Source organism: Paramormyrops kingsleyae, chromosome 4 (genome assembly GCF_048594095.1).
Source record: "Paramormyrops kingsleyae isolate MSU_618 chromosome 4, PKINGS_0.4, whole genome shotgun sequence".
Taxonomy (NCBI): domain Eukaryota; kingdom Metazoa; phylum Chordata; class Actinopteri; order Osteoglossiformes; family Mormyridae; genus Paramormyrops; species Paramormyrops kingsleyae.
Genome location: NC_132800.1, coordinates 6,580,274 through 6,606,970, shown reverse-complemented (window position 1 = coordinate 6,606,970; position 26,697 = coordinate 6,580,274). Strand labels below are relative to the sequence as shown.

Genomic DNA, 26,697 nt, shown 5'->3' with positions numbered 1-26,697 from the left:
TTTTTTTTTAAAGAAAGCCATCACTTTTAGCCATTGAATGGTTGTGCAGGAATTCCAGATGTCCTTCCTGTGAGGAGAGATTAAGTCCGAGTTTCCCACGCTGGTTCTTCTTTGCCATTATCTGTGCATTACAATAGCTGCTCAGTGTTCTCAATGAGCCGTGGGTGGTGAACGTCAGCCTCGCATTAAAGGACCATCTGGACGGAAAGCAGCCGCAGCAACTCTGCTCCTCAGGATTTTAATGACTGTGAAGCTGAGACTCCATTTTCCAGAACTTTCCCACACTCTAAGATCTCTCAGAATAGTAGAAGTGTGCCTTATCAAAGGTTAATCCACCATAATGCGTGCGGCACACAATAGACATGCTCCCTTTGAAATGCGAATTGCCCTCTGTGACTGCTAGCCAATCAGAGTACTCGAGGTAAATGCACAGAGTTTGAAATCATCCAATAAAAAATGCCCTGTAACAGAGGCAGTTAATCTCAGCAACCAGCTGCATAAATCACGTGATGTTAGATGAATCTGGTAAACACTTCCCTCAGCTAAATAAAATAGTATGAGTCACACACACCAAAATGCATATCATATTAAAATATGTTTATTCTTAATTACCATTTTTGCACATAAGCAAGTTTTTTTTTTCCTTTTATTTTTATTTTATATTCAGATTAAATAAATCTTGGATAACATTATTTAAATGGGGGTAAAAATAAACTGATTAAATAAGTAATCAGTAAATATAAGGTAAAGGTAAATCAAAGGCATGCGGGTAGTTAAAAGGCTACAGGGTTAGACCCAAGGAGAGATTTTGGTAGCCCTGTTTAGGTAAGCGCTCATCTTCATCACTTCTGAAGGCCATCCAGATGTTTTATGGGTAAAAATGCCTGATGTTTCACATAAGCAATCGAATGCAAAAATAAAAAATCTCCGAAAACTGGCATTGCATAATTCATCCTAACATTTTTTTCCCAAACATTAGAAATAAACCAGTAGAACTTTATATAACTGACAATCATAACTATGGACAGTGTATTTACATTACATTTATTTTGCAGATTCTTTTATTCAAAGCATACAATTGAACATGGTCAGTAACATACTGACCCACACATTACTCCTTTATGTATATTTACAGAGACTCCAGCAGTTATCCTGCATCATAAGGTTCAGCAGACGGCCACTACTTTGGATGGAGATAATAAGAACATAAGAACATAAGAACTATACAAACGAGAGGAGGCCATTCGGCCCATCGAGCTCGCTTGGGGAGAACTTAACTAATAGCTCAGAGTTGTTAAAATCTTATCTAGCTCTGATTTAAAGGAACCCAAGGATTCAGCTTGCACTATGTTATCAGGAAGACTATTCCATACTCTGACTACACGCTGTGTAAAGAAGTGCTTCCTTAAATCCAGTTTGATATGTTCTCCCGCTAATTTCCCCCTATGGCCACGAGTTCTTGTATTTGAACTAATGCTGAAGTTACTATTCGGTTGAACAGCATCCAAACCTGTTACAATCTTATAGACCTGGATCATGGATCATGGAGCTGTATGACTGAGCCGGTGCTGTGTGGAAGATCACGCCTGCGAGGCATCTGGGTCGTCCATCTGAGGCTCTGTCTCCACTTGGGATTCTGCAGATAGTGTAAATGTAGACAGCAGTAGGACGTTAGAAGACGGTGCAGCAGGAACACATGTGGGAGGTAGTGAGCTCTCTCATACTCGAAAGGTCAGTTACCGTGGTGATCCTGATTATTCAAAGGGATCATCATCTCTACCCACGTCATACTCCAGGGGTCCTCTTTTGGTTGGGGTGAGTTCTGTCCGGGATATTGGCTTTCAGAGTCCGCGATGGAACAGCGGCTGCTTGGAGGGAACTCTAAATGTGAGCTGCGGTGACACAGCAATTCACTGTCAGAAGGACTGCAGCAGATACGTGCTGATAGAGGAATGCTTTACTATCTGCGAATTCCTTACCATCGGTAGGCCAGGATTCCCAAAGTAGGGATAAGCATCAGGAATATCACAATACAGATCATCACCACAAACAGCTCAGGACCTGCTGGAGATCCAGACAGAGCTAATTCTGAGACATAGAAGGTTGCAGAGATCCGTGACACATTCAAATCACAAGGAAATGTTGAGATAAGAAATTAGAAATAATGATCCCAGTGTTTTTGGAGCAACAGTAGTCTTTTATTGAATAATAAAATGATTAGTCTGGATAAATGGTTTGTAAATGAGCATGTTACTTCTAGCTTGAAATGAAATGAAATGAAATGAAATTAGATTATACAAAATGAAATGAAAATGAAATGATGTTTGGAGGTACATGTTTGTAATTAGCAAGTAATTCCTATACCTTCAGATAATGACTTTCCCATTTGTTCAGGGCTCTGTGATTTGTTCTCTATAGTGCTGGTGGCGATTCCTATGAATAAAAGGTGAGATCTGAATGATCAAACTTGTTACAGTTTCTTAATGGCAGCCAGGACACGTGACGATCAGTTTCAGGAACTGCATAAACGATACTCCAGCATTTCTGAGTGGATCTGCTAGGAGTATTGCTGATTTATACTGAGAAATTACACTGGGTACCTGAAACGTTCCCATTCACATGCTTCAAAAGGGTTCAGCAGTCCATGAAAATCGACTCCTAAATTAGTGCAGCAATTCCTAGGATCATGAGAAGGGCCAGCTACTTAGTATAAATGTCATTCGATGCCTTAAATGTCTTCAAATACAGTGGTACCTCAGTTCTCGAACTCACTAGAACTTGAATTTCTTGAAAGTCGAACAAACCAGTTTGACCTAGAACTCGATCTGAATATCAGAAGTCGAACCGTGAACGCTGACCTAATATAAATTGTATGCGCCAGGAAACGAGTCATACTACAATGCAATTCTTACTTGAATGACTTCTTCACAGACTGGACGATTAACCAAATAAAGCAGCGCAACATTACAGTAACTAACAATAAATAAACCACTAACTTACATGTACTATTAGAGCATTTATGTCATTTATTTAAACTTTATTTTACCAGGTAAATTAACTGAAAACCAGTTCTCACTGCTTTACATAATATTCGGGAGAAATAGCAGATAACACATCGGAACTGCCTGGGATACAAACGTCATGCGTGTAACTAAACTCTTCAGCCAATAAGGGCAAAAGTGTGTCGTCACGGAGGTGGTTCCAGTTTGTGCAGCCGGGTGAGAGGTCGCAATGCATCTAACCGTAATGCATTGCGTCAGGATCAGAATGCGTTGCTTTAAGCCAGCGCTGTAAGTAAGTTGAACACACCCAGTGACCGGACTGGGGAAACAAACTGAAACGCGGACTTAATACAGAGGACTAATGACAACAACCAGAAACAGCTGATCACATGGGGATCCCACACGAGGTTAACGAGGGGGCGTGGCACACGGACGGAGCGGACGATCGGGGCAGGACAAGGGTAATGTTGGGATAAGATCTTTATCGTTTTGGAAGCCATTAAGAAAAAAATGCTGGTCTTGTTTTACCCTGTTCATTTTGTGTTTAAATGCTTTAAAAAAAAAAACACACATATTAAGGTGTAATTTTGGGGACCGGGAACCAGTTAATTGATTTTCCATTATTTCGTATGGGAAAAAATCGATCAGAACTCGAATTTTTTAGGATTCGATCCGGAGTCCGGAACGGATTAAGTTCGAGAACCGAGGCACCACTGTAGTTTAAATGTCTTAGTATACTTAATAAACTAATAACAGACTTCCCCACACTCTTTTCAAGTGCTTTGGGCAATTGTGCTGTTGATAGTGCTATACTGTATACAAATAAATTGAACTGAAATAATTTAGTGTATAGATGTGCAAATCCAAGGGTTTCAAAGGAGGAGGGAGAACTCTACCTTTACTGTGCAGGTTTGGCTGTTGAGAAATAATTTCTTCTGCAGTGGAACTTCCTGTCAGACAAAACGCGGGTCTTCAGCCACAGTGAAGCAAAAACTGAGTGTATTCTCAGTCTTCTGGTGACTGCCATTTAACCACATTGAGGTAAAGTTGTGCATTTGTGAATGAAGAATGACCCTACCTACGGTAAACACCATCAGTGGCTGTTCGGGGCCAGCCGCCCCTTCCCTGCTTGTAAGGACAGAGCTTCCTGTCAAAAGTAAGAGTATCTCGGTCATCCAGAGCCAACATCTGGGAGTAGCCTGGCACAAGGTTCAAGCCTTGCCCCCCCCCCCCCCGGAAGGGAATCCTCTCTTGCCCATTTTGTGGTTTGATTTTAAGCATCTTCTTCCTTGAAGCTGTGGCGTTTCTCTCCGTATCTCACCTGTAACCGACACCCACGTCTCGGCACTTATCATCCCGGTGCCTTCTCCAGAACACCAGTAGAAACCCTCGTCCTCCTTGGTCACGCCCCACATTGTCATTCTGCCATCTCCACGAGTCTCAATCTCCATGCCATCCTTGTAAAAGGTAATATTCTTTGGGGAAAACCGCCTATATCGACATTGCAGAGTAACATTCCCTCCATGCGATACAGACCGAGTTGGGCCCTGTATGATCACAGGACTTTCTGAACGACAAAAGACAAACAGACGCAGTGTCACATGTCTACTCCGTCATCCACATGTCAGTAATATGTAATACATCTTTATATTGTAGTAGATATTCAGCAGATCAAAATATGCAAGGCTGGTATGCTAGGAGGCTTGTAAGTGTGGCAAATAATATTTAATTCATTAGCTAGTCAAACCAAAGAAGGTATTTCAAAAACTCACTCAGTCCATTTTTTACGGTTTTTAAGATGAGAACTAAAGTCCGGCTTCCTCATCATAGAGCCAAAACTCACTCAGTCCTCATGTAATCCAACCAAGAACATCAGTTACGTTTTTTTTTTTAAAAAGTGACATTTCTCCAAAAAATGTATCGCATGGACTGTGAAAGCTTTGGGAATTTTCTCTTGAATTATGCTGGAAAAATGCATCTACTTAAGCAGGGAACAGCCTGACTGAAAATGCAGTGAGTCACTGGCCACACACTAAGGGACTGTATGAATGGCACCAATCACCAGCCTCATACTGTCAGTGCTGAAATCAGGTCATTTTAGAGCTGGGCAGGTCAGCCATTGTTCAGCTATTATGATTAAGTAGCCAGTCTGGGTGGCTGACTCACCGTCCACCGTGATGTCAATGGCATTCGTCCGCTGGCCCTCAGACTCGCACCAATACAGGCCGGTATTGCAGCTATTGAGGCTTGTGAAGTTGTAGGTCTGACACCCCCGCTTACGCATGCTGTCCCCAGGATAGCCAGTCTCCACTATAGCCTGCTCATTCAGATGCTTCAGGGTCCACTCAGTGGTACTGCTGCAGCTGGACCTGCAGTGCAGAGAGAGTCCGTCACCTTGGAAGTGCCTCCTGCTGTCGGGGGTGATCGTCAGCGTGCCTGGGGGCAAGTCTGTGGGGGGGGGCAGAGAGGATGTGGGAGAAGAGGAAGGAATGGGGGGAGAAAAAGGGGGAAATATTGTAAATATATGTCCATTAGAAAAGTGCAAGCTTTCTGTTTGTCGGATGGATGGATGGATAATAAATGATAAACTCATAATAACATTTATGGGCAGGTATGTTCACACATACAGGATATTTGTCTGCACTGTTTAATGAATGTCATACATACAGTGGATACAGAAAGTACTCAGAACCCTTTCACGTTTATGCAAATTTTGTTATATTTCAGCATTATGCTAAAATTGTTTAAATTAATTTTTTACATCATCAATCTACACTCAATACTCCATGACAATACTCCATGGATTTTAGAAATCTTTGCAAATTTATTGAAATACAAAACTGAAACACCACAGTGAATTCTGTATTCAGACCCTTCGCTCTATACTTAGTTGAAGTATTTTTGGCAGCGATTACAGCCTTAAGTCTTCTTGGGTATGATGTGACAAGCCCTGCATACCTTCTTGGGTTTGATGTGACAAGCTCTGCACACCTTCTTGGGTATGATGTGACAAGCCCTGCATACCTTCATGGGTTTGATGTGACAAGCTCTGCACACCTTCTTGGGTATGATGTGACAAGCTCTGCACACCTTCTTGGGTATGATGTGACAAGCCCTGCATACCTTCTTGGGTTTGATGTGACAAGCCCTGCATACCTTCTTGGGTATGATGTGGCAAGCCCTGCATACTGTACCTTCTTGGGTATGATGTGACAAGCTCTGCACACCTTCTTGGGTCTGTTTTGTTTACAAAGGGTCTGAATACTTATTTGAATGTGATGTCTACATTTTTATTTTTTAATAAAATTGCATATATATATATATATATATATATATATATATATATATATATATACACACACACAAAATAACAATACAGTAAAATAAAACATTTGGGGCATGATGCTGCAGCCTGCCATATGCTGTGCTGGACAGCCTTCAATGCGACAAAGCCACCTAAGGCACCAGCCTGTTTCACTTTGTCGCAGACAGGGGGCGCTAGCAGTGAAGCTTGCCTTAGGTGCCCCATGGGCTATGACTGGCACTGGCTGTGTGGCTGGTGTCTCTCATGACCAGTGTTCTTGATCCAGAGTGTTCTGATGTATGCTGTGTACTTTATGGACCACTCACCCATGACCGTCAGAGTGACGCTGTTGCTAAGCACGGCTGTCGGAGGCGGGCCAATTCTCTCTGCCAGGCATTGGTATGGTCCCTGGTCTGAGGGCAGCACACCGAAAATGGTGTACCGACCCCCGGTTGATCTGTGACCTGGGATGGGGGTCATTGTGGTCTGAGTGGCGGGTGGGTACCAGGTGTAGGTCCAGCCAGTGGTGGGGCTCCCCTCCAGCTGGCACCATAAGGAGACCACCTCTCCAACATAGACAGCTGGTCCCGGGGGCTCCACTGTGAGCCTGGTCCTGGGGGTGTCTGGGGTGGGCAGTGAGGTCATGCCTGTCACCACTCTGTCACTCCCCTCCACCCCACCCACACGCATCAAACATTCCCTGTTTCCGCCAAGTGGACAACTGAGAATGTCAAGGTGAACAATCATGACCCTCTTTGTTCATGAACAGATTGCAGATTTCATGTAAGTGGCTGTGCAGTAATAAAAATAAAATTAGAGAGATTAAAAGTACAGTGGTACCTCAGTTCTCTTACTCATTAGAACTCGAATTTCGTAAAAGTCGAACCAACCAGTTCGAAAAAAAATGACACAGAACTCGACGCGGTTTAATTACAGGTAAGGCAAGCAAAACGCAGACGGACAATACAACGACTGGGGAAACAAACTGAAACGCGGACTAAATACAGAGGACTAATGACAACAACCAGAAACAGCTGATAAACACAGGGGTTCCACACGGGGTTAACGAGGGGGCGTGGCACACAGAAGGCGCAGACGATTGGGGCAGGACACATTGTTTGGATACATTTACAGTGGTACCTCAGAACTCGAACTTAATTCGTTCAGAACTCCGGATCGAATCCTAAAAAGTTTGGGTTCTGATCGAATTTTCTCCATAAGAAATAATGGAAAACCAATTAATTGGTTCCTGGCCCCAAAAAATTACACCTAAATACACTGTAATAAAAAATTCAAGCACCCAGTAAATATGACACAAATATATAAGTGTGCATGCTTAATAAAAATGTTTAATGTTGTTATGATGAGTATTTGAGTTGACAACATCAATTTTCATTAGTGGAACTCAATGAGGAATATTTATGTGAAACATACATATTTATATTAAGTTAAATTCTTTAAAATAAATAAAGATTTGCCTAACAGATTAAATGGTTTAAATATGAGTAATAATTTCAGTATTTTCAAACTATTTTACTTTAGAATACATTACAAAAAGCAAGTAATTTCGATAAGTGAAACTTTTATAGAAATTTACTCAATTTTCTTAGAGACATGGTCAAGGAAACGGACCACGTGACGTTATTCTGGGACAGATTTGAAAAAGCATTTTGACCATATTAAAAAGATAACATTTTTTCTTTGTAATTTTGAGGTCGTACTACAGAGCCCCCGAAGTCCCATAGAGTGATTTTTCTTATCTTGTACGCACAAGAAAATAACTTGTGCGCACAAGTTAATATTTGTAAGGAACAAAAAGGGGACATGATCATAAATCGCCCTTGTATTGCTTATCTGTATTTAAATGAAGGCAAAGTTTTAACATTCTTGAATTGTTTCGGTTATTTTAGGAACAGGTAACTACGTTAAAATTAGAGCTTGTGTACAGCTTATGCGGCAGGGTCAGAGTGTGCGTCGGCGTGGGAGCGCTGAATACCTTGGGACAGCCCGTGCTGCAGCAGGACAGCAAGCCCTGGAACATGAAACGGAAATTTTTACAGCACACACACCACCCTCCCCAGTCACTGACAAGCATAAACGGGGGCACACAAATTCTGGGAAGGTTCCCGGGGGGGGGATGGGGCTTCAGTACCCCTATTTTTTGTCTGAAACCCACCCCCCAACCCCCCTAAAAATAGTAATTCTAAGACCATTTAGTAATTTGTATGTAAAGCTGTCTTACTCCCCACTGGGCAAACTTTCAAACTTTATGTTTGTCCCTGCAAATTTCTCTAAGGCCCAGGTTTACAGCCCCCCACCCCCCAGCCTCAACCTGCATTGAATCTGTTAGGCTCATATATCGCTTATCTCTTGGATCATTAAACAGGAAGCCCAATCTCGTGTCTCCTCCTCAAACAGCGCCGTGAGTGAAGTGAGGGCAGATGTCAAGATGGATAACAATCACAAAATTGTTGGTACTAACTTTCCAGCCATGGACAGATCAAAGGAATCCCTACATACATCAAAGGACAAAGAAATAGTGAAATCACCAGCGGAACCTCCCCGAAAATACCACCCCCCTCCGCCAATAAAGCACCCCATATCAACCTATATTCCTGTAAAACAACAGGAATATGTGCTTCTTGGCAGAGCACAGTACATTTTAAACAAAGTCTTTTAATTTCAGTTACGTATATGTCATTGCATACACAACTGAAAGGTTAAAATAAAATATTAGTTATTCAAATTAAAAGAGTGAAAAGAGGGGGGAAAAATGGCGTGGAGTTAGTTCAGGAGAAGAATTACTTTTCAGGATAATTTGTTGTCCTGTCATTTGGTGGTGGTCATGAGGTAACCAAGATTTCCCCAAGATTCTCCCATTTCCCCGCCACTTTCCACACTAAATTCTAAGACATGCATTATATATTTTAGGAGGCTGATGCAAGGCTGTCTAACCCTAAACTACACATGATTTAGTATCACAATTATGCTGCTACCCTGCAAAAGCCTTTCTGCCTCTTAGAGTTCATATCTTTGCCTTGTTGCTTTTCATTTGTTTGATGTCCTTATCGTTGGCACTGACCGGTTTTCCATAAATCTAAGTCTGTTGAGTCTATGCAGTGTCTCATCCTTGCCATTGAAGCAGTTATTCTGCTTTTTGCCCTACAGAGCTGTGTAAACAAAGTTCATGTAAAATGGCAGTTACTTTGCATAAACAAATAACATCATAAGGAAAACGGTGCAATAATAGAAAGACTCACCCAAGGTAATGGAGTAAAACATTGCCTGAATTGTTTTGTATGATGAGTAAAGATGTAAAGTTCCTCAGTGGATGTAGTTTTGCAAACCCACTAGCAAATCGCTGGCATTCTAATTACCTTCTATGTCCTTCCTGTTCTTGCCCTTTGGGGTTAGCCCTCAAATTCTGGCACAGACACTCACACATGCACCCTTGGAGTAGCAGTGGAGTTAGTTTATGATGGGGGATCTACTCCTTCCAGAGAGAGCCTACTCTGGAAGGAGTAGAGTTTGACTAGGGTATAGGGGGGCAGGGAGGTTAGTTACGAATTTATGCGGGGAGAGACGGAAAGCCCAAATAAATATTAAAAGTGGGCACTGTAAAAGGCATACCATTTCTGGTCTGTATTTAAATGCTAGGAGTATTAGAAACAAAATTAATGATTTAGAGGCTTTAATTTCATCGGACACTTACGACATTATAGGAACAACTGAAACATGGATGAGTGACAATGATGGTGAAGAATATAATATGGATGGTTATACGTTGTTCCGTAGAGACCGGATAGGGCAAGAAGGGAGGTGGTGTTGCAGTATACGTAAAAGAAAACTTGCAGGCAAGGGATCTCACTGATAAAAATAAAAATTCAGAAGCTGTATGGATAAAACTAGACGCTAAAAACTCAAATGGCCTAATAGTTGGGGTTTGTTATAGAGCACCTAATGTAGCTGTAGAGGAAAGCAGAATGTTATATGATGATATCAGGATTATGAGTAATAAAAATGATGTGGTGATTATAGGTGATTTTAATTTACCTGGGATACAGTGGGACACAGTCTCTGGCTCTTCTGCAAATGAACTTCAGATGGTGGAATTAGTACAGGATTGTTTTTTTACTCAGTTTGTTAATACCCCTACCAGGGGAGAAGCCCTTCTTGATCTGGTTTTCTGTATTAACCAGGATAGGATTGGAAAATTAGAGGTTTTAGAACCATTGGACGGTAGTGATCATAACATGGTTAAATTCAAGGTTAATTTTAATGTCCGAAGAGCAAAGTCGAAATTAAAAGTATACAATGTTAGGAAGGCTAACTTTAATGGTATGAGACGGAAAGTAGAAACTGTAAACTGGATGGAGTTAAATAGCAAAACAGTTGAAGAGGCATGGGAATTTTTTAAAAGCACATTGTTGCAAGTGCAAGAGGACTTCATACCTGTTTCCAGCAAAACTAAATCTAGGAAACGACAACCAAGGTGGTTTACTAAGGGAATTAAGAATAAAGTCAGGCGGAAAAGGGCTCTGTTCCACAATTGGAAAATAACTAATGATTTCAAAATTAAGCAGGAGTATTTAAGTCTACAGGTTGAGTTAAAAATAACATTAGACTGTCCAAGAGGGATGTAGAAAGAAAAATTGCATGACAATAAAAGGATGACAATAAAAGTTTCTTCCAATATTTTAACTCCAAAAGAGCTCTAAAAGCTGAAATCACTAATTTGCAGGATAGTAAGAGGCTTATAATTGAAAATGAAATTGATATAGTAAATGAGTTTAATGATTATTTTTCATGGGTGTTCACAGTAGAGAACACAAGTAACTTACCACCAATTAATACGATTACAGCATCATCTATGACCAATATATGTATAACTGAGGCTGATGTGGTACAAAGCCTAGCGAAACTCAAAATAAACAAATCGCAAGGCCCTGATGGCATCTTACCTGTAGTTTTAAAAGAGATGAGGGATATTATTAGCCAACCTTTAACTTTAATATTCCAGAAATCGTTATCTGCGGGTCTGGTACCTTCAGATTGGAAGCATGCTAATATAACACCCATATTCAAAAAAGGGGATAGAAGTAATACAGCAAACTATAGGCTAATCAGTTTAACTAGCATTACTGGAAAAATAAAGGAAGCTATAATCCAAGTGAAAATGGTAGATTACCTGGATGCAAATAACATTCTGAGCGATAGCCAACATGGATTTAGGAGAGGTAGATCCTGTTTAACGAATCTACTTGAGTTCTTTGAGGAAGCTACAAGTGAAATTGATCACAAAAAGGCCTACGATGTGATCTACTTAGATTTCCAGAAGGCCTTTGATGTTGTCCCCCACAAACGGCTCTTGCTAAAGCTCAAAGCTGCAGGGGTTTTAGGAACTATAGCAGGTTGGATCGAAAACTGGTTAACCGACAGGAAGCAGCGAGTAGTTATTAGAGGCACAATGTCACAGTGGCCCTGCGTTCATAGTGGGGTACCGCAGGGTTCAATTTTAGGACCACTATTGTTCCTAATTTGCATTAATGATATTGACACCAATACAAACAGTAAACTGGTTAAATTTGCATACGGCACCAAGGTGGGTGGTGTAGCAGATACTGATCTAGCAGCAGAGAGGCTACAACGGGATCTGGATTTAATTAGCGACTGGGCTGATACTTGGCAGATGAAGTTTAACACAGCAAATGTAAGGTAATCCATGCAGGGAGCAGAAATATAAAGTACAGATATTTTATGGGTTCCACTGAAATAAAGGTAGCTGATTTCGAGAAAGATCTCGGTGTGTATGTTGATGCTTCCCTGTCCCACTCTCGCCAGGGTGGGGAAGCAATAAAAAAGGCCAATAGAATGTTGGGTTACATCTCTAGGTGTGTGGAGTTTAAGTCAAGGGAGGTGATGTTACATTTATATAATTCCTTGGTAAGACCCCACCTAGAATATTGTGTGCAGGTTTGGTCACCATACCTCAAGAAGGACATTGCTGCCTTAGAAAAGGTGCAACGGAGGGCTACAGGAATGATTCCTGGTCTTAGAGGAATGTCTTATGAGGAGAGGTTAGCTGAGCTGAATCTGTTTAGCCTTGAGCAAAGGAGACTAAGGGGGGATATGATCCAGGTCTATAAGATTCTAACGGGTCTGGATGGTGTTCAGTCAAATGGCTATTTCAGTAAATTTTGCAGTGGACCCCTCCTGTACAGACCCAGGGATGAATGTCCCTTGCCCCCACCCTCTCTGTCCTTTTGATAACAGGTAACGTAAAACTTGTCACAATCTGCCAAGAACTGGAACTGCAAATTTTACTGAAGGGGCCCCCGGCTCTGTCGCTCCCCCTCCCCACTGCCATGAAACCCCTCCTCCGCCCCTGCTGTTAACCTTCTTATTCTCGATGAATGTTCTGTTAAATGTCAGCTAACATTAAACCGGGACTGTGACTGATTATCGTGTCAATGGATGGATGCTTTTACAAATAGGCCTGACTGTAAACACAATACTGCTTTCGGCTTTAGATTCTGGTGAGCGCCTCTTTATGTATCTGGAAAACATGCTAAACTTCTCCCCCTGGTGGAAGCATGCTGTTGTTGACAAGACAGGGAGGAGATGCATGTTGGATATGTCGATGTCCACATAAAATAAACAAACACGCTTTACCATTTGATACATAACGGTACATTGGAATGCTTCTCTAAGGGCCTTGCTTAAGGACCCACAGACATGCAGAGGCTGGGTTTGAACTGGTGACCTTGTGATTACAGGCATACAGGCTTAGCCCACTGAGCCACACAGAACACATGGGTCCAGTTATTAGAGTACAAGAATTTTTATAAATAAATTACAAATATCAACTCTAAACACAGAAAGCATACAATAGGTATTTTAGGCATCCAGAAATTGTACTAATGTACTAAATGTACTAATGTAATAAATAAAACAGACTTGTGTTTCCATATATTTTGTGAATGTGTGTCTTTCATATTTGCAGGTCAGTCAGTGTGTGGGATATTCTGTATAGATATAGCAGGCGTTTGTGAAGGTTTCCATGTCACACACAGAGGTTTGGCCTGCCTTGGATTTGAGCTACTCTGAGTAACCAAATGCTAATCTGCCAGGCCTCACAGGTAATGGGTGTGTTTGCACAACAAAAGCAGGAGGACAATGGAGCTGAAAATCTCAGCAGGGGTGCTAGTAGGTGTTATGTTCAGGGAATTTACGCAAATTTCCGCAGGTTTGCCAAATGTAGCGCTAATCCACATCTTGCTCTCAATAGCTTAGGGGTTACAGTGCAGGGTCAGCTAATGTGCAGTGCAGAGTCAGCTAACGTGCAGTGTCCATGGAACTGGGGGTTAAGGGCCTCGCTCAAGGGCCCACGGACATGTGACTGATCTGCTGAGGCTGGAGCTCAAACTAGCACTCTTCTGATCACAGTCACAACGCTCCCTCCCTAAGATATCTGGTTTGGGATGGACATTGGACACCAGGGGCATACACAGGCGGAGACCACAGTGACGCTGACCTTATTTCAAAGCTGATTGGTTCCCAGAGTGAACCCACCCCTATCACTCACCAATTCAAAGCATATTATTGGCTAATAATGAGATTGGCTCCTATGTACTGTGTGAATTATGGCCCCTCTTATGCCAACCCACTTTTTAAAAAATCTTAGAATCCCCTGTTGGATAGTGCTGTGTAAGAATTGGAAGCACAAAGCTTGGATTTCGCCATGGAAACCACTGACCACAACATCCAAACCACAGGAGATCAGAGTGCAGTGAGATGCGGGCAAAAGGGAGGTGTCTGTTCTGGACACCAGTAGCTGTGCTCAGCTGCAACATACCTTCAAAGGAGAAGCTTTTAACCCTGAGCCTGGCAGTGTGCCTCTGTGACTCACATAAGGTAGTTATTTATGTGTGGGCATGATGGCACAGTGGTTTTTGCTGTTCAATTTTTCATGCAAACTGCTAAAATGAAGACTGTCCAGTACAGTGCCGTGAAACAGCTTGGCAGCCATTTTGTTTGAATAATCACATTTTGGTGTCTGACTGCAGATTCCTATCATCAAACCACAACAAACCAGAAGGTCCTGAACCTTTTCCTTCTTAAAATTCCTTTGGAATGTGGAACTCATGAGCTGCACAGATGAGGGGGACAATGACTGCTCTTTCATTAGATTTGGTGCAAAATGTTCAGCTGTCCAAAATGGCACCGATTCACTCTGTTTCATTTGACCACCAAAGGCAGGTATTCTGGAATATGGGCTGTAATACTTTAGATCTCCACAAGGGGGGAGTTGAATCCTACTTTCCAAAAACCACCTTTCCTCCGCTATTTTTCCACCAAGGGAATGAGTCATTGCTAGTTTTTTATGTCACAAGTTAGAAACTTTCTATATTCCTTTTTTATTTTATTTCTTCATATATTTATGGGTGCAGAACCTATCAGTATTACTCAGTATTACCTATCAGGATTACTCAGTATTACCTATCAGTATTACTCAGTATTGCCTATCAGGATTACTCAGTATTACCTATCAGTATTACTCAGTATTGCCTATCAGGATTACTCAGTATTACCTATCAGTATTACTCAGTATTACCTATCAGTTTTACTCAGTATTACCTATCAGTATTACTCAGTATTGCCTATCAGGATTACTCAGTATTACCTATCAGTATTACTCAGTATTGCCTATCAGGATTACTCAGTATTACCTATCAGTATTACTCAGTATTGCCTATCAGGATTACTCAGTATTACCTATCAGTATTACTCAGTATTACCTATCAGTTTTACTCAGTATTACCTATCAGTATTACTCAGTATTGCCTATCAGGATTACTCAGTATTACCTATCAGTATTACCCAGTATTGCCTATCAGGATTACTCAGTATTAGCTATCAGTATTACTCAGTATTGCCTATCAGGATTACTCAGTATTGCCTGTTACTTATGTGTTTGTTTAATTGTGCTGATTTTAGCTATGGACGTTTGAATTGGGGATATAAATCATCTTGCACTATTTGGGGCTCAAGGGTGCAGTTGGCATGCGGAGAAGAAAATGAGAAATTGAGAGGTGGGTTGAAAGAACGGAAAGAAGAATTTTGTAGTATTTTGCAGCCTCTGACAACAGTGGTGTGAATAAAATATGCACCAGTTATATTTAAAAGTCTGTTCTACAAAAATGTCCTTAATTGCACATATAATGTGCACCGCCTCCCCCCACCACACACACACACATTTGTATTCGTATCTTTGTGAGGACCGTCCATTCACTTCTATGGGAAAACCCTAATCCCAGCACTCCCACTCAGCTCTAACCTTAACCAAGTAACCGAACAAAATAAAATAATTTTGGCAATTTTAAATTTTTTAATTGCATTCACATATTTTTTTATAAAATTCGGTTTTCCCTTGTCCCCACAAGGTCAAATAAGTGTTTTCTCACATTTGGTCCCCACAATGCAACATATACATGCCCCCCCCCCAAACCCCCCCACACACACACACACACCACCCCCAAGTTGAATCTCTTTTGAAGAACTATGTGAGAATTCATGTCACAAAGATTGTGGAACCATGTCTCCCTGACAACTGTCGCCCAGCAACAATCTCTCGGCATTGCCGTGTAATCTCCCCTTCCAACTTCTGCGCTGGTCTCTCTCTATCTCAGAGTTTGGGCTCTGGTGGAGGAGTGCACTGTGTCACAGGGGACCACTGCGTCTCTCTAGCGGGGATGACACTTCCAGTGTTCACTGCTGAAGAAGCATTTCATAAGGATGACTACCTAAGTCACATGGCACAACAGTCACTGTATAAGGGACTGTCACAAAGCTCTCAGAGTGAAGTTTTATTATTATCACATAACAATACTTACGCAATTTTGTAAATGAGGAGAGGAACTGAGAATATACAGTATATGTGTATGTGTGTGTGTGTGTGTGTGTGTGGGGGGGGGGGGGTTAAGTTTATATTACTTTGTGGGGACCAAATGTTACCCACTATATAATAAAAACCTGTTATTATTTTGATGTTGTGGGGACCATTTTTCAGGTCCCCACAAAGATCTGTGAATGCAATCAAAAAAGTGAAAATGCCAAAAGTCTCGTATTAAGTTTGGTTACTTATGATTAAGGTTAGGGCTGGGTAGGGGTTAAGGTTGTCATATTCACTATAGAAATGAATGGAGAGTCCCCACAAAGATACAATTACAAACCTGTGTGTATATAATTTATTTATTTATTTTCCACCACCTATCAATCTTTCCTCTGCCTATGCAGTACAGACTGCCTGGAGTCTATCTCAGGAATCACAGGACACAATGCAGGGGACACTACGGATTGGGATGTCAGTGCCACACATATACTTTATTATATATTAAATATATATATATTATGCAATTTTACAAGTTAGGGAATAAAATACAATCTGTAGAGGATAACATGGACACATATCCATATTCACATCCAATCTACAACCTGGCGTAGGTGTGGTCAACTATAGCAACCACTCACAACTGCGGTTAATTCATCCATCAATTAGTGTATTCAGGCTTGTTTTCTTGCTCGTGTTCATCTCCTTCGGCTTAGGGTTGTGTGCATAGGCTCTGGCATGTTGTATTAGCTTATTCTGCCGCTCGCCTGATCCGGCTTTTATTTAAATCTTCAGCTATTTTAGTTATGCTAGATTCACAAACGTTCAGATATCGTTTTAGAAATGCTCCACGTCTTTTTCAAACAGCGACGGCGGGGCATGCATTACAAACAAAAATCAACCATCACGAGACGCCTCTCACGTACCCTCAGACTGTTGTTGGTATTTCTTTGTGTTTTTTATTTTTTGTTTGGCTTATATGTTGTATTAGAATGGAGGCACATCTAGGTCTACATGACGAAACGCCTGTACGAAGACGCAGCAAAAGCACAACTTTCTCACCTGACGTAAGACGATTACAGTTAGGGAGGCATGCCGCGATTTATCTACAATAACAGACCTAGTGGTCTGTGCGTGTAAATAAGCAAATGTGATAACATGGGCGTGGAAACATGGCAGCCTGTCACCAATTAACACCATAACGTAATCGTGTCCACAGCTTTAAAAACCAAAACATTCTTAATGCTGCCCCATCATCTGCGATCATAACGCCGATTACGTAATCGGTCATTGTAATTTTTAATTGTATTTATCCCACGACCCACCTGCATGCGAAAGTGCCTGACCACCCACCTGACAGCCCCCACCCCCCGCTGATGCGTTGCCATGGCGCCGCCGAGAGTCATTACAGAGGATCTCCCGTAGCATCCCCCGCCCACCGCTGACGGTGCGAGCGAGAAGGAAAGTAGGACAAGCCTTTGTGAGGCGGAGGGGCTTTCGTCCATCTCGCTGTTTGCAGTGACAGTCCTCTGTTGCTTGAATGCTGAACACAGAGATCAGAGGACTGTGGCAATGTACGGTACAGCAGGATCAGGAGATTATGTCCTGCAATAAACAAGACTCTCCCAGGAGCATTTTAGCAGAAATCGATCCAAATCTGTCACCCAGAGGGAAGTAAGGCGATATGTTAAATCAGTGATCGCCAACCGGTCGATCGCCAAAACATTCCCAGGGGATCGCGACACCATCTACGTCCCCCACCCCCGTCCAGCAAAATCTTAGCTACAGAGGGGGATTCCCCCCACTCCCCTTCAGCAAAGATACAGTGGCGACTCAGTATCTCCCCTTATTATTTCTCTCCTAAAAGTAGCAGGCACTGTCAAAAAGATTGGAAAGCATTGTGTTAACGGATTTAGAGTGAACCATGTAATATAATTGTATACCATCTTTTCCCTGCTGAGCTGGCAGAACAGCTGTTCCGCTGATATTCCTCCAGACTGACACGGGTGGCAGATCTAGTTACGTCATTCATATCTAACTCGTTAATTAAGGGACTGTCGAAGTTTGCGCGTTTTTTTTTCACCCGTCGCTGTTTTTTTCACCCCATTTTATGCCCCTCACATCCCCCCCCCCGACCCGCCCTCTATACCAAGCTCTGCACACGTTTTCTCTCTTTCACAGGGATCTGGCCGTCCGGTCGATTTGATCATATTTTAACATTTATATATTTATTTTGATAGCGGCGTATGGTGCCATCTTCTTCCACACGAAGAAAGGCAAAAAGGACGTGCTGGCTGCGGCGGCGGATGAAAGGCTCTTCTTGGCAAACGTTTTCCTTGTACTGGGGTCGAGCAAAAGTATTCACATGTCAGCAGGAAAATTTCTGGAGGCAGAAGGATCTTCTCTCTACCGCTCATCTCCTACGCCTCTTCTTCCCCTCTCAATCCCTCCTCATTAGCTCCTTCCCCTCTTCTTCTCTTCTATTATTAATCTCTCGGTTTTCTTAATTCACCCCCCCCAAAAAAAATCTCAATTTCTCTGCTTTTATAAAATCTCTTCCAACTCCAGTCCTCTGTCCTCCTGTCATTCCCTTGCTTTTCCCATCCATCTCTCCCCTCCCTCTTGCCCCCTCTCTCCATGACCCCCACCCCCCCCAACCTCACAGGGCCACCAGGTCATGGCAGGAGCGTGACTTCTGCCTGAAGAACCTGCCCCCATCCCTCTCCCTCTCCCCCCGGTCACGCGGGTTGCGGGGCACCAGGCTGGACAGGAAGCGCTTAGCCCTGCTGGTCAGGCTTTCTCGCCGGGCCTCCTTGCCAGCTTCCTCCCACCACATGGACTGCCCCCGGGCGGCTCGCACAGCGCCCTCTAGCAGCTCGGAGGTGCGGTGCTCCAGGGAGGCTGAGAGCTCCACGTACCAGCACTGGAACAGGTCTGCACTGGACTGGGCCTCTGACATAGACAGACAAAGGAATGTTGTTATGCGTCAGCTGACAGAAATAGCCATTTTGTCACACACTGGATGTTGCAAGTGTCATGCAACGAAAAAAAAAATCATTATTGATTTGAAATCTTAACTGTGATATCCGGTGAAATGATTTATTGGTAAAACGATTTGTTCTTATAGCAGATAGTCTCAGTTACAGACCAATGATGGTGGAAATGGTCCGTGAAACGTGTGAATGTCACTGTCTCAGCACTGGTATGAAGTAGACGTGCAAGGGCACACGTGATTAACATATGCCCAGTGCATGTGCAGATCTAAGGGGGGCCGTGAGGGGAGAGCTGGGGTGGCAGGGACATGGGGGTGGGGGAGGGGACGCTAATGAGGACTAATGAAGAGCTGCTCCGTTTGATGGATGACGAGGCAGATACAGGGGGGGGGGTGGGGGGGGGGGGTGGGGGGGCAAGGACAGATGGGCCTGAATCTCTGTGGGAAGGAGGGGCAAAGCTTGATTTTACTTTGGACAATTAGCCCCATGTGAACCACTCTAGCGGAGGCCAGTGTCTCCACCCACAACCTGCCACCAGGTGGCGCTGAGGTTTGTTCTTTTATGGGGCCCCACTCATAGTTTAAAATTAAATAAATATCTAGCAAGTAAAGTCAGAAGATCACAGCTAGTTAGCTGGTTAGCAGTACATGCTGCTTCAGCGTCTCCTAGATACGAAACTGGTTTAATTAATATTCATTGTAGTGTCGGTTTGTGGCCAAGAGGGGGCTTCCAGACTCTGGGGCCTCACGCAAATGCATGCTGCATGCTTTGAGGTGGTAACACCGCCACTGGCTGAGGGCCCCAAGGTGGACTGATGAGCACCGGCGCAAAACCACAATTCATTCCATGCAGTTAATCAGCAAAGAAAAAAAAAAACAAGGAATCATTCTGAGCTCGTGCGGAGGGCCCAGCCAAAACAGGAGCGTTCCACACCGCTGCTGTCGGGGCCGCCGCACGTGGGGGCCGCTTTGGAGACGTGGTGTGGGAGGAGGGGGAGGTGGGAGGTGGGAGGGAAAAGGCACCGGGTAAAAAGGAGATGGGAAAAAAAAAGAAAAAGCAGGAGCAGACTACAGAGCGGAGGAAAAAATCAAATGAAACAAAATCAGGCGAACGGAAAGACTGAACAGTCCCAAGATTCTCAGAAATGAGGAAAATTCCAAATAGACACAGTGACCCTGAGCGATGAAGAAAATGTAGCATTAAATCGTGCATTTAAAATGAAGCTTGCAAAGTCCGGCATTGTATAAACACTTTGGCTGCATCGCACATATACTGCTGAGAGTACATGCAGCAATCAGTATATCTGCTATTCAAATTGCATATTAAACATTATTATTATATTATATATTAGTAGCTCTACAAGTAGTGCATTGTACTAGCAATGCAAAGGTTGTGGGCTTAAATCCCCGGAAACAAATGGCAACACTCTGCTGTATGTCACTTTGTGTGAAAGTGTGAGATATGCGACCCGATTTATTTTGTTTTTTTCTGAGACGATATACACTTAGTACCCAGATAAATAGCTTTAAACATTTCCTTTGACTGCCTGTGACTTGTGCGCAGTGCTGGACAGACTATTTCTAATGTCGATCTGCATGCCAAAGGCGCAGAGGACGCAGACTGACCCGCGGTGCTGACCTCCCGTGAGCGCACCAGGTCGCTCTTGTTGCCCACGAGGATGATGGGCGTCTGGGGCTGCGTCTCCCTCAGGAGGAGGCGCAGCTGCGCTATGCGGTGGAAGCTGCGGCGGTCGGTGACGGAGAAGACGAGCAGGCAGACGTCACAGCGCAGGGCCAGCAGGTCCTGGAAGGGGAAGGTCGCACCTTTCACTTACGAAGAGATATATTCCAGTCAGGCTTCATTATTAATTATGATCAAGCAACTCAATCTGCCACAGAGCTTGACAGTTTCCTGCACAATCTTCGAGAACAGATTTATTTTTGTAGTAATTCATTGTGAGATTTTGTCAGCTGGGGTTTCAGCAAAGTGACACCAGCTTACTATCTGGACGCACCATGGATGGAGTCCCACCAGCCATAAGCTGATATATTCCTCACCGTGCCAAGAGCCAGTGTTTTGGTGGCATACTCCAGTTTTTCTCAACCCTATCCTTGGGGTCCCCCGGACAGTCTGCATTTTGCTCCCTCCCAGCTCCCAGCCAATCACGAACATGGATGTGTCCAAAATCACAAGGGGAAATATGATTTGCAACATTAGACGTATGTCTGAATCCTCAGTGTGGATAAAACAGTAGATGAACGGTACCCAGATGACATATTACATGCTCTTAAATTTGTGTACAAATTGAATTTAACAGTTTATGACTTTTGCGGGGGTCAAGCTACATCATTGGTAAACATCCAGGTCAAGATGGTGACCACAGTGTGTCCGAATGCATGCATACTGCTCTCATGCAGACGTGCAGTACATACTGCATTAATGGTCGAGTAGTAGGCTCCTGATGAAATTCAGTACCTACTGTGTAAGCATGTGATTTTGGACACAAAAGGAATACACCATTTTTGGATGATAAAAGGACAGGAGTGCCAGCGCAGCGACTTCACACGCAAGTCTAAGGTTTGTAAGATTCTAACGGGTCTGGATGCTGTTCAGCCAAATTACTATTTCAATATTAGTCTAAATACTAGAACTCGTGGCCATAAGTGGAAATTAGCGGGAGAACATTTTAAAACAAATTTGAGGAAGCACTTCTTTACACAGCGTGTAGTTAGAGTATGGAATAGTCTTCCTGCTAGTGTAGTGGAAGCTAAAACCATGGGTTCCTTTAAATCAGAGCTAGATAAGATTTTAACGACTCTGAGCTATTAGTTAAGTTCTCCCCAAACGAGCTTGATGGGCTGAATGGCCTCCTCTCGTTTGTAAATTTCTTATGTTCTTAAGTCAGGGCCTGCTCCCCTGCCACTACTAAACCAACACGACTCCATCAGAATCTCCCCCATTCAGCTGCGCTTCGCTCTCATTGGCACTGAAGCACCACAAACACCCCGCACTCTGTCACTCATTCACAGATGCCGTCTCTTTGCATGCACGATTACTCAGACTCTACACTGATCTGCCACTGGGTAGCCAACGAGTCACACGCATCTCCAACTGGCCAAAACATCTCTTGGACAGCATGCGATGCTCTGTCACCACACCAGTCTCCTATTGGCCAGCCTCCAAATGGACAAGGCTACGGTGAGGATTTATTAGTATGCATTGTTTGTTTGCTTATCAGATGCTAAAATCCATGCCTTACTGTTTCACACTAAAGCTCATTTTAACACGCAGCCATTTGCTGATATAATATATGACGATTTCCCTGGAACTGGAACAGGTAGGGTGTCCAGATCCTTAAATATCACACCCCCTGGTGGTTTAATACCAGCCTGTCAGCATGTTTGTTCTGCTTGCCTATTATTGTATTATTGGGTCTGTCAGGCTGTCAGCCGTAGTTGAATTAAGCTAATTAAAATCAAGCGTTCAGCCAGTGAACTCACAGTCATTTAGGAGTGTCCCATTTTTATCGCATTTCCCTAGAATTTCCGCTTTTTGCCTTTTATCGCAGCTGTCCAATTTTTGGTGTGTTTCTGTGGTCAGCTTTCAGGGGAAAGAACAAAGTATTTTCATTGTTCCTTTGTCAATCCTCGCAGGTTAAATCCTTTAGGCATGTGTTTTTGGACTTGAACGGAAGGGATCCATGCAGATTCGGCAAACCTTTCTTCTTGTATTCCTTAGAAATAAGTCCAGTTGGGAATTAACTGGAATAGAAGCATTCATGTGCTGTTTAAATGGGAACTTTTCGATCGTGGGGAAAATCTCAGATGCTTGAACATACACACATACAGGTTTGTAATTATACCTTTGTGGGGACTCTCCATTCGTTTCTATGGGGAAAACTGTAATCCCTACATGACAACCTTAACCCCTACCCATCCCTAACCTTACCCATAAGTAACCAAATAAAATACAAAACTTTTGGCGTTTTTACTTTTTTGATTGCAGTTACAGATTTTTATAAAATTGTGTTTTCCCTTGCATCAACCAAAAAATAGTCCCCACAACATCAAAATAACAAGTTTTTATCACATTGTGGGGACATTTGGTCCCCAAAATGTAAAACATTCATGACCCATACACACACACTCGTACTGAAATGGATCGGTTTTGACCTCACAGCTGCAGATTACTGAGACAATACTGTTTGTTTTTTATCATTGTGCTTTTGCACTCTAAAGTCCTCTGTGGAGAATCCAGACAAGGGGATCTAACGAAAAAAGTAATCGATCCAAATTGAAGGCAGCCGAACTAAATTGAAGGGAATTGAATTGAATTGAATTGAAGGTAGTAAATTCGGTCAAACAGCACAGAATGGCAGATAAGAGGGGATTAAAAAGGCGGTTAGGTGCAGATCTAGACGGGCATCGCTGGATGCGAACCGCGGCCTCTCTCGCGAGCCTAACATAAAAGATATGATCTAAGCAAAACGACAGTGAGCCTGGAGATGGGAGGGCTGGGTCGCCATAGAGACCAGTGGCCAAAGTCGACTTCCAGGGAGATGCAGTGGGTATCAAACTATTAATAAATTGTACATGTGACCATGAGGTTCAGTTCTTAGGAGCTTCTGATCCATTCTTTGGTATCATATTTAACACAGAAGATACTCTTCATATTTTTTATTATTATTCCTGCAGCTTTCACTATTATAATTTGAATAGATTTGTTTTTATTTGTCAAAAGAGTAAATCGATAAAGGTTATTCATCATGTAAGGTGGACCCACCTGTCTCCAGTTGTCATAGACGACGATGGCGCTCTCCTGGTCATCCACAGTGACTGTGCGGACATAGCCCTCTCCTAATGGGCAGACAAACCAGTCAATCACTCACGCTCACCAGGTGCAAGCCCCGCCTCTTCAGGAGTCACTGTGATTGATGGTTTTGTACACTCACACAAGCTTATTTATGGTGAACTCAGCAGTCACTGATATAGATGGTCACCTTTGTCAACCGTTCTGCAAGGACAAATGCAAGGGAGCGAGCATGCGAACACGTGCATGTTTACCGTCAGAATCCACCGACGCGCTTTTGTCGAACTCGCCAGCGAGGGCGACGGCGAGCGACGACTTGCCCACGCCGTTTTGCCCCAACAGCGCTATTCGCAAAGGCCTTTCCTCCCTCACGTCTGCTGCCGAAGTAAGGGCGTCGTCTTCAGCGGGGCTGACACTGATTGGAGGAGGCGAAGCCCTGCCCAGTTCTGCTGCCCAATCACACTCCTCATTGACAGCCTCCTCTCTCCTGAGCTGGTGTTTGATTGGTAGAGGGGTACTTCCTCTGCGCAGAGTGGGAGCGCTGGAGAGAGTCATACTGTCACAGCAAATGTGACAAAAACGTGTCATTAAATGGACCTTAGTGTCATACCACGTGGCACCACAAGCATGAGTCAGAGGGTGACTTGAAGCGATGCGGTGCTAAGATGAGGTCATAATACACATGATACAGTCACACCTCCATTATCTGCAAAGCCTTAGTTACATCAATATAAAGGTCAAGAAACATAAAATATGACCAAAATATCCCAATCGAATCCAAACCCAAGTTGTCTATTCCACTGTTTCTGAACCAAGACTTCAGGGACCCCGAACAGTCTACATTTTTGCTCCCTCCCAGCTCTCAGCAAACCTCAGTTGGGTATTCTGTGTTCTTCGTTGTTTCATTTGATCTTGATTGTTTAGAGCTTTCTTGGTTGTTTGGTTGGTTCTTGATTGTTCGGTTCAGTTTCAGTTGTTTTCAGGTGTGCTGGGAGATGGGAGGGAGCGAAAAAATGTACTGTCTGGGGGACTTCGAGGACCGGATTCAGAAACACTGGTCTGCTCCAATAAAGGACATGGGTTTATAAAAGTCTACTACTGCTGCATGCATCAGGTGGAAGCGGCAGAATGATGAAGACGGGTTCACTAATAAAAGCCAAAAGGCCCCATATATTTCCCTGAGCCCTGTGGTCGGATTTAAGGTAGTCTGGGCAAAATGTAAGCGAAGGAATATTAAGTTCATTTAAACTGTGGCACCTTAAATCCGACAACTTACCGCGATAAGCCAGTAACCCCGCTTCGTAGTACAGGCCACTGGACTGCTTCCACCAGGCTTTCCTGCTAGGCTAATGCGGCGTGAACCACGTTTCCTCACATCCAGCTAAGTAAAACAACCATAACTGCTTCATAGAGAGAAACCTTGTGGCCATGACCACTCTCCATTATCCTAATAACTTAATAACAACAGTACATAATAGCAATATTTTTACAGTTACTACTATTTTTAGAATGATACACAAAATTGTAAATTTGTAAAAAGTTAATGGTAATATCCATCCATCCACCCATTAATCTTGCCTAACCACTCACCCAGTTACTCATATTTTTCTACACCCAAAGTGTTAAATTACAAAGCCACCCCACCTACTCCCCATCACTGCCCCACGCTCAGTCTGCCTCTGCAGCCAGCAGCTGTCTACCGAGACTTTGTAGCATCTTGCAAAACCAGTCAGGCATCATCCCCACCAGCACGCCGCGTTCATGCTGCCTAGCATCACCGTCCGTATAAACTTCAGCATCTGTGTTCATGTCTTCGGTCATGAAGAGGCCGTTCTGTTTCTGAACATGATCGTTCCTGTCTCTCCCGCATTCACACTCACTATCGGAGTACTGTGGCGTGCACTCACCTGTCTCTCCCGCATTCACACTCACTATCGGAGTACTGTGGCGTGCACTCACCTGTCTCTCCCGCATTCACACTCACTATCGGAGTACTGTGGCGTGCTCTCTCCTGTCTCTCCCGCATTCACACTCACTATCGGAGTACTGTGGCGTGCACTCACCTGTCTCTCCCGCATTCACACTCACTATCGGAGTAACACGGCGTGCACTCACCTGTCTCTCCCGCATTCACACTCACTATCGGAGTACTGTGGCGTGCACTCTCCTGTCTCTCCCGCATTCACACTCACTATCGGAGTACTGTGGCGTGCACTCTCCTGTCTCTCCCGCATTCACACTCACTATCGGAGTACTGTGGCGTGCACTCACCTGTCTCATGACCAGCAATACCAACCGACTGAGCACCCGCACACTTTCTGCTAGCCTCTCACCTCTATCCCTCTCTCTCCCTCTCTCTCCCTCCCTTTCTCACACGCAGACTCTCTCTCTCCTCTATTCCTCTGTCTCCTCTATCCCTCTCTCTCCCTCTCTCACTGTATCTCTAGATACTCCCTTCTCTGATCTATCTCTCACTCACACTCGCTCTTGCTCTCTCCCTCTCTCTCTCCTCCCCATTTTCCTCTCTCGTTTTTCGCACACAGGCTTTCTCTCCTCTTCTTTTCTCTCTTTCTTTCTAACTCATTTTGCTGCCTACCCCTTTCTGCATATCAATTGTTAAAGTGCAGAACTCCATACCAGATAGATAGATAGATAGATAGATAGATAGATAGATCCAATTTTCCCTTTATTATCTGGAGT

At 43.4% G+C, this 26,697-nt stretch overlaps 2 protein-coding genes across 7 annotated transcripts; both read right to left on the bottom strand.

The window, feature by feature from the left end:
• Positions 1-627: 627 nt before the first annotated feature.
• Positions 628-9,662, bottom strand: LOC111857166 (high affinity immunoglobulin gamma Fc receptor I-like). Of its 4 annotated transcripts, none has more exons than XM_023837713.2 (11): positions 9,567-9,662; positions 8,303-8,338; positions 6,633-6,929; positions 5,169-5,450; positions 4,324-4,569; positions 4,081-4,149; positions 3,899-3,952; positions 2,365-2,433; positions 1,980-2,088; positions 1,741-1,892; positions 628-1,636 (listed from the first exon to the last, which is right to left on the bottom strand). In XM_023837713.2, exons 1-11 carry the CDS (start codon positions 9,586-9,588, stop codon positions 1,581-1,583), a joined length of 1,392 nt encoding a protein of 463 aa, XP_023693481.2. In that variant the 5' UTR covers positions 9,589-9,662; the 3' UTR covers positions 628-1,580. The 4 variants fall into 4 exon arrangements, with proteins under 4 accessions (XP_023693481.2, XP_023693482.2, XP_023693483.2 ...); XM_023837714.2 differs by having other exon boundaries at positions 1,980-2,064; XM_023837715.2 differs by having other exon boundaries at positions 1,980-2,061.
• Positions 9,663-16,662: 7,000 nt separating this feature from the next.
• LOC111857150 (GTP-binding protein REM 2-like) lies at positions 16,663-26,697 on the bottom strand. Of its 3 annotated transcripts, XM_023837693.2 has the most exons (6): positions 26,269-26,697; positions 25,274-25,378; positions 24,252-24,553; positions 23,971-24,044; positions 20,814-20,991; positions 16,663-19,147 (listed from the first exon to the last, which is right to left on the bottom strand). In XM_023837693.2, the coding sequence occupies exons 3-6, from the start codon at positions 24,550-24,552 to the stop codon at positions 18,855-18,857; spliced, it is 846 nt and encodes a 281-aa protein (XP_023693461.1). In that variant the 5' UTR covers position 24,553; positions 25,274-25,378; positions 26,269-26,697; the 3' UTR covers positions 16,663-18,854. The 3 variants fall into 3 exon arrangements, with proteins under 3 accessions (XP_023693461.1, XP_023693462.1, XP_023693460.1); XM_023837694.2 differs by lacking the exon at positions 25,274-25,378 and having other exon boundaries at positions 26,331-26,697; XM_023837692.2 differs by lacking the exon at positions 25,274-25,378 and having other exon boundaries at positions 26,269-26,684.

Bases quoted from the DNA above. Each gene is read 5' to 3' on its own strand.
- LOC111857166 (XM_023837713.2), bottom strand. From the start codon at position 9,588: ATGTTTTACTCCATTACCTTGG. The intron at 8,339-9,566 runs GTGAGTCTTTCT...TTCATGTTCCAG, and splicing joins GTTTTACTCCATTACCTTGG to GGCTTGCTGTCCTGCTGCAG. The intron at 2,434-3,898 runs GTAGAGTTCTCC...TTTTATTCATAG, and splicing joins GCCAAACCTGCACAGTAAAG to GAATCGCCACCAGCACTATA.
- LOC111857150 (XM_023837693.2), bottom strand. From the start codon at position 24,552: ATGACTCTCTCCAGCGCTCCCACTCTGCGCAGAGGAAGTACCCCTCTA. The intron at 24,045-24,251 runs GTAAACATGCAC...TCTGCCCATTAG, and splicing joins CGCGTCGGTGGATTCTGACG to GAGAGGGCTATGTCCGCACA. The intron at 19,148-20,813 runs GTCAGTCTGCGT...TGTCTATGTCAG, and splicing joins ACGGGAGGTCAGCACCGCGG to AGGCCCAGTCCAGTGCAGAC.